The sequence below is a fragment of the Dreissena polymorpha genome, chromosome 3 (assembly GCF_020536995.1).
Source record: "Dreissena polymorpha isolate Duluth1 chromosome 3, UMN_Dpol_1.0, whole genome shotgun sequence".
NCBI classification, from domain to species: domain Eukaryota; kingdom Metazoa; phylum Mollusca; class Bivalvia; order Myida; family Dreissenidae; genus Dreissena; species Dreissena polymorpha.
This window is the reverse complement of record NC_068357.1, coordinates 134,251,659-134,262,349: the sequence shown is the minus strand read 5'-3', so window position 1 is coordinate 134,262,349 and position 10,691 is coordinate 134,251,659. Positions and strand designations below refer to the sequence as shown.

The 10,691-nt window shown below is 33.8% G+C and overlaps 1 protein-coding gene across 1 annotated transcript; it reads left to right on the top strand.

Moving 5' to 3' along the window:
- Window positions 1-692: 692 nt before the first annotated feature.
- On the top strand, window positions 693-10,408 carry LOC127871545 (ras-like protein family member 12). Its single transcript, XM_052414585.1, has 5 exons — window positions 693-1,269; window positions 7,559-7,615; window positions 8,009-8,082; window positions 9,155-9,342; window positions 9,684-10,408. Exons 1-5 carry the CDS (start codon window positions 1,203-1,205, stop codon window positions 10,000-10,002), a joined length of 705 nt encoding a protein of 234 aa, XP_052270545.1. The 5' UTR covers window positions 693-1,202; the 3' UTR covers window positions 10,003-10,408.
- The last annotated feature ends 283 nt before the right edge of the window (window positions 10,409-10,691 follow it).

Below are 10,691 nucleotides of genomic sequence, written 5' to 3'. Positions count from 1 at the left end.
GAAAATGAAATGAGTGCTTGACGCCTGCACGTGTTTGCTTTCCATGCATCTTTTAGAGCCTTAAACATTAAATCTACCTTTGAAAATGTAAATGGTCTGGCTCCCCGCACCTTATATTTATGGTAAAATAAGATACATTACGCTTGCTTGCACTGTTATTGAGTTCATTATCCATGCCTGTGGAAGTTTATTTGAATAAATTTGAAAATCAGCGATGATTTATTGAACATATAAACCAATTAAATCATTATAATAACTAAGTGTTAGACTATATACTGATTCAAAATATGAATATGAATACATGCAAATGTATTAACCCATTTATGCCTAGCGTCTAGAAAAAAAGGCATTGGCAAACAGCGTAGACCCTGATGAGACGCCGCATGATGCTGTTTGCTTAAAGGAATTTATGTAAGAAATATTATAAATATAGAAATAAGTATACTAGAAATCCCTAATTTTGGAAATAAATTGATCCAATTTAGAAGGATGGGAGAGTCCACTAGGCATAAATGGGTTAATGCTAGTTCCGAGTCGATTTAGTCAATATCATAAATATCCACACAAAAGATGGTTGGCATCCGAGACCGACAAGTCTTGACATGACGCACCGTATTTCATATCGTTTGCTTATTTGAGATTCATCGTAGCTTTGGAAACAATTAGAGAGGCCAGACTAATTTCGCCTCTACTGATAAGCAAAGCACTTGCAGTAGATTTATTAACCTACGTTCGAGGAACAATGTATAAAAGAGCGAGCATACTGGATGGAACGGGTTGTGAAGTGAAGTGTTTTGCGGAAACGTATCAGTAAACTAATACATTGCATCGGATTGCATTTGAATGATTGCTCTGTCGAGCGTTTTTATATCAATTATTGTGTGAATATATGCAAAGTGTGAAACTTGAATGTTTACATAAATATAATGCTGTTATTGGAATCGAAAACGTGAATTTCTAAATATGTTTGCCATGTGATATAGTGAATATTAAAGTAAATGGTATGGAGTTTTTACAAAGGGATATATAAATATTTCAATATAACATTAAGTGTGCTGTTTTTGGTTTATTTTTACCAAACCACATAACATTAATTTAACAAACTATTTACGGATGCATGAAAAAGACTAACAATTCATTATGACTTTGTCTAGAACGCGAACATTTTATTTTTAATACGTACGGTACGTTTTCAAGACACTATGGGGAGCAGAAGAAAGACAGAGTATAACATTGTGATACTCGGGGCTCTGGGTGTCGGAAAATCAGGTAACTGTAGTTAGACTTTCATCAAACATTCTCTAAATATGTTATTGACCCCTATCGGTTTCACCGGAGGGGACTTATGGTTTGCGCTCTGTACGTCTGTCTGTGAGTCTGTCACACCTTTTTGGATCCTGCGATAACTTTAAAAATTCTTCATTTTTTTTTCATGAAGCTTGAAACATGGATAGATGGCAATATTGACATTATGCACGTCATTTCATTGTGTTCCTACGTCAAAAATTCTGATTCTATGGCAACAAATAAAAAAATAATCTGACAATGGTGGAGCCGGTAGGGGACATATATTGCTTGGCAATAGTCTTGTTAAATAATTATTCACAATCTCTTATCAAAAGCGATCACACTACGATCTACGTATTTACTGAATGGCTGGCACAATGGAAAATCTATGACCGCGTATCAAATTTGCATTCTATTAAAAAAACCTTCCGTTTTAAACACAGTATCTATTACATAACATTCAATAAATTTAATCATAATTGTCTTATTTACCGTTAATTCTAAATCACTATATCAGTATGTGATTCACTCGGAATTGTATAAATGGCTTTTCTGTAAACACTAATATTCCAATATTCCACTGTTATAATGATATCATATGGTTACTTGTTTTTCTTGTTTACATATAAGTATTAATTCTCCTCATTTATAGTTCTCTCATGTGTTTTATCGAAGATAATGGAGCCTTGGTGGTTTATATTTATTAATTTCATTTCTTCTTCATTATCATTCTCTTCGCATAAGCCACAAAATAATGGAGGAATGAGTACATATATTGTTCGAAAATTTACTTTTGGCATTTAATTCATAACATTCATAATCAAAGCGCTGAAGGCACTGAAGTTGTTCGCTATTGCATAATTTAACACGCAATTATATTTTTCAAAATCAATCGCAAGTTTGAAACGAACACACGCCATTCAACTTTATAAAGTGTGTGTCATAGCGCACGGGTCGAGTTTTGTGTGCACATTTTATCATCCTTATTATTTCATAGAAATAACTTAGACAAAATAAAAACAACATGCTTTTTGGACGTTCTGAAAACATAGAAAGTATGATGAAAATGGTAATGATAACTTAATATAAAGACAATTTGCAGTCACCATCATATTAAAGGAATATTTTTTCTAATATCAAATAACTATCTCACCAAGAATATAAATTCATAATGAAAGTTCCGTGTACAAAACTTTTGATTTTTGACACCATATACAAATTCAAAATATACAATAATCTTCGTATCAAGTATATGGAGGAATAAAAGTGTATAAACATTGCTGTTTATGCTTAACTTGTTACCCGAGCATTTCACACGGTGTCAACAACGCTGACATAAACATAGGTATAGAGCACCAATGCGCTTTTAGGCGTAGCTGTTTTACTCAGTTTTCATCTTAGTGACTTTTACATAACGCCAACAGACACGCATGAATATTTTCGAATATTTAATAAGCTGATTCGAGATACAACCTCTGATTTTTTGTTACATCACTGCGTATGTTCTCAATTCAAAGGATGTAGCACTGTTCAGTGTAAGGAATTCCGGACTACTCTCTGTATGCTCAAACGACACAAATTTTGGCCCTGTTACAATAACGCGTTACAATCCATCTCGCTGAATTTCACTTTCGCCTCCAAGAGGAGATGACAATCATTAGCGAAATAGTATAGTGTCACGATAAGAGAAAATCGTTTAATTATCATACCACAATGTTTGCCGTACTTGGTCAGCACGTCTGGAAATCATTCCTTAATGTGTGGATGGGCTGCCATTATTAACAAGTTTGTTATTTTGAAATCAATTTTGTATCAAAAAGCATTGTTCTTAAATGTGGCATTTTCAATTCGCAATGAGATTTGCAATGACCCTCGTCATGCGAAAATGAGTCTTATTCTATATGCGCCCATCATATAAATAGCCCACTCAGCTATCTCTCCTTCTGGTAAGAAGAAAAATAACATATTGAGCGATTTTATAGCGAACAGCATCGCATATGGCCTGACTGCGCAAAAGCACATGATGGGTTTAACAAACGCTTGCCGAAACGCATAAGACCCATTTTCGCATGACGGCGCTATTGACATATGATTTAAATGTGTCGAAAGAAAACTGCGTTTAAATCAAATATAAACATACGATATATTTCGATAGTGAAGAAAGATACTCATAACAAGGCATATGAGGACACATATGAAGTGCTCTCCCGTAGTATATTTTTTATCTACTCACACTAAAGTATGGTTTGACAATGCTAACACACATTTCATGCGGTGAATATGCAACTTACAAGTGAACAACACAACACAATAGTTTATTTATTCAGAAAAGTAAATTGCAAACTTTATTTCAAAGTCAGCGTATACGCCGAATACATTTTTAAAAGATATTTATTGTTATAAATATATTTATGTTAATATATTTAGTTGTTTTCGGTTTTAGCGATTATAAAGCATTTTCGAGGTTGCCTATAGTATGCCTGTAGTAATTGATGAACTCATATCCAACTGTCTATGTATTCAGAACTGTGAATATAAACAAGCTAAACCTTCTACTAACCTTCTACTATTGCGTTGCTAGCACCCAAAAGATCGCCGCTATCTGTTGGGAACCAAAGAACGTTTTCCAGATATACCCGCTGTAGTAGCATGAACGAGGTTACGAAACAGGTCATTCGTATTATTATTATAAATTGTTTGTTATATTCGGGTTTAGCGATTATGAAACTTTTTTTGTTTTTGTCTATCGTATCGCTGAAGTTATTGTTGAACTTATGTTCAACTTTTATAAATTGAGAATATAAATAAGCGTTAACTTTTTCTCGAATCTTTTAATAGCCTCAATTTACGACCTGTACTACATGTGAGAGCGTAACCTATTGCGTTGTTATCGCCCGTGGACTTTCCTTTGTTTATCGACAGGCGCATCTATTAAAAGCCTCATATCATGAATGGACTGAGCAAAAATACTACGTTATGAAGACGCTGCATAAAGTGGACTATTTTATTCATTCATAAACAATCTCCTCCGCGACACGTACAATACGATTATTTTTTATTGATTCTTTTGTATAAAAGCACCGTTCGAAACTATTGCTTTTAACACGGTATTAATATCATGTTTCCATTTGTGAATGAATATAATTGGAGAACTCAAACCTCTTGCATAAATTATAAAACTCTTTCTCTCGCGAATACGTCTGTCTGTGAGAAGCGGGTGTTGGGCTCCTAGCAGCTAAAGCGTATCGACCTGAATTTAAGACTAACCACCTTAGACGGTCGCTAATAATAATATAATTGTATCACCACAGTGCCTTCCCCAGGATTTTTTTCAGGCGCCCCGGGGTCGATCGGGGATGGGTTCCGGAGGGGTGTCCCCTCCATACGTTGATTTTTTTTTAATTTTACGTGTCAATTCACGTTCTGTGGTGCGTTATAAATCAAAGAAAAAAAGCGTCAAAAGACGTCATTTGGTGCGCTATGACTCTTAAAAAAATTCCCCCAGTCATTTAAAAAATTTTTTTTTTAATTGTTTAAAAACTTTTCCGCACAGATAGTAAAATCCCGACTCGAACGATTCCCCAATACATCCGTTTCAACCCGACTCTATTACTGTATACTTACTATTTTTCAAGTTTCTATTTATTATCCGATAATCCCGTTTATTCCGTTTTTATCAATCTCTTTCTGGTAAATATTTACGATTAAAGCTTTCAGTTATTTCTTTAACACAAACCTTGCCATTTTTTAAGTGACTATTTATAGATTTGATGAAATATTGCGTCTGAATATGCGTCAATCCCCTGACCTGTTGTGTGCTTGTTAAAACGCTCAATACACGCCATTTGTATGCAATGGACGCGACGTTGTACATGCTGCATAATTTTCGCGCTCTTTTTAATTGAGAAAAAGATTCGACACAAAATAAAATTTGCACTGCTAATTTGAAGCAAAAATATTTAACGTTGCGGTAACATTTACATTCGGAAGTGTGTTTCGGATTAAAAACGCGTTAACATCGACTTACGGGAATGGGTTTCGGATTACAAATTTAATTATTCCCATTTGAGATTTCAACAAATATTAACCGTTGCGTTATAAATTCAACGATAATTTGTTTAAACACTTTACGAGCCGAATAAATGTTTTGACGGAATTATGCATGAAATTCACGTTGTCCACGAGGATCACGGCCGGTTGCCATCATCAGTCTTCTAACTATCGATTATCGGACGAAACATTTACAAGTGTGCGTAATTTATTCAACGAAAATTTGTTAAAGCGCATTACGTGTCGAATAAATGTCAGAAAAACGAGGTTAATCAGTTCTATAAATGGACATGTTGAAATATACATGAACTGGAATTAAATAAATTGTTATCACATAATTGTAACCGGGAGTCATTTGCACAACTTACTCGCTATAATAATTAATTGTTTACCACTTGCAATTAATTTCTCGTATTAATTTTGAGTCATATGTAACACTTGTTTACAGTAAAAAGGTGTGATGATGATGCCCGAAACCGTCTTTAATGTTCTGTACAGTACTAATTACCGGTTTATATTACTCAAATGGTACAACTTCTTACTAATCAAGCTGCGATAAACTCTTACTTCATGCCCGACGTCAATCAAAAATAATGGTCGATAGTTAACCCCGCCCTCATAAGCATTCGCGTAACCGATTGGACGATGAACTTCACAGTTTGACGACTGGAAAGTTACCAGATACATCCTTGTCAGCATTTAAATGACCGTGTAATGTGGCTAGAATAATCGATACGCGCGTCATGCTATTCTCTTATCAGTGGATTATCCATTACCCCATGTGGTGTTTATGGCGATTACTTGTGAAAGTAGGTACCGAGTGCTCTTTTAAAACAGGGAATATTGATACACTGATAGGGAAACCTTGATTTTTTTGGACAATCTCCACTTTATTTTACTTAAAGAATACACTGATCGGAAAATTTCAAGCGCCCCGGGGACTCTGATTTCGAAATTCAAGTGCCCCGGCAAGGGGCGCTTAAATGGCCTGGGGAAGACCCTGCACCAGAAACGAATAATTCGTAGGCATTTAGTATATAAATTCGGCAAACGAAACAGCGACTTCCTCCTACACACTCGTTTTTTGGGGTAACGTCGTTTATAACATAATTATAGTATTAGATCTAAGCCTAAATAAGCCGTCTTATTATTATTTTTAGTTAGCACATACTATCTGTAATAGAAGAAGATAATGTTATTAAATCTGACTAATTAAATCAATGAAATATTCCTCAAATAAAAATAATACAAACAATAGGATAACACGCTAAACAAACGGTTTTACACGATTTTATATTTAACTGATAGCAATGCAACGCCCTCTAACACCTAAAGTCATGATTTAAAGAGCAATTTAGTGTCCATAAGGGTTCAAAGGATGTGCGCATTGGTTGGCATACTTTTAAATAAACGATGCAGAAATAATGTGGCACATACTCTTCCAGTTTTAAATATATCATGTACATTAAGCAGTTAATACTCAATTATGTTTCGCGGTGTAATAATACAATTTCGAAACAAACGCCAAATTAATTCCCTCAAAACAGTATTATTCTCGCTAAGTTAAATATGAAAGCGTGTGTGTATCATTTTTTTTTGTATCAAACACTCGAATAATAGTCTAAAATTCCAACCTGAATTATGTTTAAATTAATTGAAAACGGAATGTGTTTAGAACAAGTACCTGACTGAGAAAATTCCACTTTGAACATTCTGTAGGAGGTGTATAATCGCAAAAAATACCCTTTGGCGTGCTAAAACGAATTAACCGAGAACGCGGTTACCAATCGTAAATATACACAAAAGCCTTTCTTACGATAATCATGGATCAGTTTCCCTGAAGTTAAATTGCTAAAAACTTTGAAATCTTTTAATTAAATTATACAGACGTTTATTGTGCACTTAACACTTCGGTACTTGGAAACAAAAAACACGCATTATAAATGGTAACGACTGACACATCAATGATAGTTTATAGTTAATATGCAGTAGTTCATTTGAATTTGCTGTGAAAAATTAGTGTTGCTTTCAAACTTACCTTCCAGGTGAAAAAAGCTTATGACATTTGATATTCTTTTTAAAAAGATGCCATTTGATATTTTAAATATATCATTCATTTTCGCTACAGCCAACGAGGTGACTGAAAAGTAATATTTTAATTGATTTTGTTGTTATTATGTTGTACGTGATATATTAACACACTTCTATAATTTAATTACAGCTCTGACAGTGAAGTACATGACTAAACGATTTATTATGGAATACGATCCATTTATAGGTTAGTACATTGTACATATATTTTCTCTTAATTGCAGCCTTAGAAGATCTATACAGGAGATCTTTTAATCATAATAAATACCTTAATCTCAACAATAAATAACGTTGCCTGCACATGTTTTGGATGCAATAACACGATCATCATGCCAATTTTGTCATGCAAATACGTTTCAAAGTAATGTGTTTATGTAAACATTAAAATAGGCACATATTTTCCGTCAGGATGAAGCACAATATTCTCCGCAAATCAAACTTTGTTTTGATGCAAATTTAATGCTCAACGTGATAACGATGACAGCAAGTAATGTGAACACATTAAGTACTAATGGTATTACAATTGTAAAAGACCGACGACTCCTTAACATGTTTATAGGTGTCACATTAATAATTTCAGAAGATATTTACACGAAACATGAAGGTGTTGAAAGCCAGGACTTCTTCGTCAACGTCATGGACACGTTTGAGAAGGTATATATTTTTATGATTTTTAGAAAAGTGATTTGTTCGAAATCCACAAGTTTTGTTCTTAAAGCAGAGAGTATTTCAAATTCCGTAACATATACTTAAACAAAACAGTAAATATGACTGATGGGGCCATTATTTCAGAAAAAAAGCATTTGTCTTTTGGATGTATAATGTTCAGGTCAATCGAAATTAACATAAGCAAGAACAAATAAAGACGTAATTACCCTCTGCTATAGCTCTTTAGAAATATTTTTCATCTCTATTTTTTTTCTTCGTCTTAACACAATTTTAAAGTCTTCACGCACGATTCTTAACATGGTGTTTTTGCCAAATTCGCAGGTAGTATTTTATGATGAAAAACGTTTATTCGATTATTGAATTATCGTTATCTTGAAACACATGAAACGATCTACTAACGTTAGATTCCAAAGCAGTACATAATGTACATTTATTTTCAAGATTCATAACTAAGTAGAAAGCATAGTGTGATTTTTTACAAAATACACAACAACTGCCACAAAGAATTCAATATAAGTTTATATCTAATCTTACGTGCGTATGCATTCAAACCAAGAAAGTTAATTTATAGTACACTGAGATTTCTGGCATCATAATATCAGGAATCATCAATAACGCTTGTTGATGAGCAACAGAGAGATAGAGAGAGAGAGATAGAGAGATTAATAATAACCTACTTGTACTGGTTAACTGATAAGAATCAAATAAATTGCAGTGCATAAATGTTGAGGCCAACAATAAAAAATGGAATTTGCATCACTCAGATTGAGTTGCAGTGTTTTGATTATGTAAAACAGCGTTAAAATCATAATAAATTTTATGAAAAAATATATATACTTCAGCGCTAAGTACTATAAAAACATGTACTCTCGGCATCCATACCAGCCATACGAAAATCACATTTTCCTTCATGAAGGCCGGGCCCGTTGTATATATGCATTTACACTTCAAAATTGTAACTCTTACTATGTTTTGTGTTGTATTATTAGCATCATTGTTATCGTGTTTGGCAAATAAGTTTTTTAAAACGCTGCAATATCAAGTGCCCTATTTACAGGACGATTCTAACTCTCAGCGTTATTTCCGTTGGGCGGACGCGTACATGATTGTCTACAGCATAACAGATAGGACGAGTTTTGAGACGGCAAAAGATTACACGTGCAAAGTATCTGATTATTTGAAGAATGCCAACAAGGAGTGTCCAATTGCTTTAGTTGGGAACAAATCTGATTTAGAAAGATACAGGTACGATCCTATTTCTAAACGTTAATAGGTTTATGTGAATTTTATCACATTAAATATTCTTCGTAATCGGTATTTACGAATTGAATGTTTTTCTAAAATAGCCATTCTAATCTCGTCCGATTAAAAGAAATTCATTATCGTTAATACCGTTGCACTTATTCAAGACCAACATTCAAAGAATGCACATTTACTTCCAAATCAAGGATATGTTAAGAGCAAACCTACGATAAACAGTACATAAACAAAATTACTACCACGATATCATAACTGATCAAGTTTTTCATACAAATGTACAATAAACCAAGAAGACTGAATTTGTGTTCAAATGTTTATTTTTTCAGACAGGTCAGTAAGTCAGATGGACAAACCTTATGCACGGACCATTGCGGACTATTCTTTGAGTGCACAGCGGCAGAGGACTATGAATGTGTCGAGGACGTGTTCCACGGACTTGTGCATGCAATACAGAAATCGCGTGGAGATAGGAGTTTAGTTTATTCGCCGCTCTTTATATCTGAGGACAGGGTACATGCTGGGCAAAAGGCTAGACCGCGATCTCCGAAAAACAGTACAGACAAGAAGGACGATATCAAACAAGCGAACAAGAAAAATCCATCCAGTTTTAAGCTTTTCAATAAAAGTTTTAAAATATTTAACTAAGACGAATTGTTTTTAGCAATCAATTGTCATGCAACATACGTCTGCTACATTTCGAACGGAGTAAGAGACTTTAAATGGGAACGCATTTCTCACAAACAGTAAATGCAAGCGTAAAATTAATGCAAATCATTATGCTGAATCAATAATAAACTATGTGTTTTCTCTTTTTATAATTTATTGTATCGTCCATTTTGTTATATGTACATGTTTACATTACATTTACGTTACCTTTGTGTTATTCTCTACACGTGCTTCGTTCATAAGAATGAATGCCATAAACTCATATCTCATGCGTGTATTACTGGGCTTTGATAGTTAAAAGAACGATTTTTTTGCCATCTGGATAAAGAATGACCATGTTGTGGCTAATCGATGTTGATAAAATTTGATCAAAATCTCAAAGTTGTTTCGTTATTCACATTAATGATGATTTTCATTTAAACATGTGATGTGCATCGTCAAGTACAATTATTTAGATTTTATTTAATGCTAAAAAAGAATGGAATTATAAAAAATCCTGAATATGTTCTCACAAGCCTGACTACAACTTGTACACTTACATTTGTAATTAAATTGAAATATAGATTAAATGATGACAGGTCAGTTCAAATCATAGTATACAATCGATTATATGTTTGGATAAATAGAAGGAAGTTCAATTATCCGCCAGTGTTTTTTCCCCAATCCAG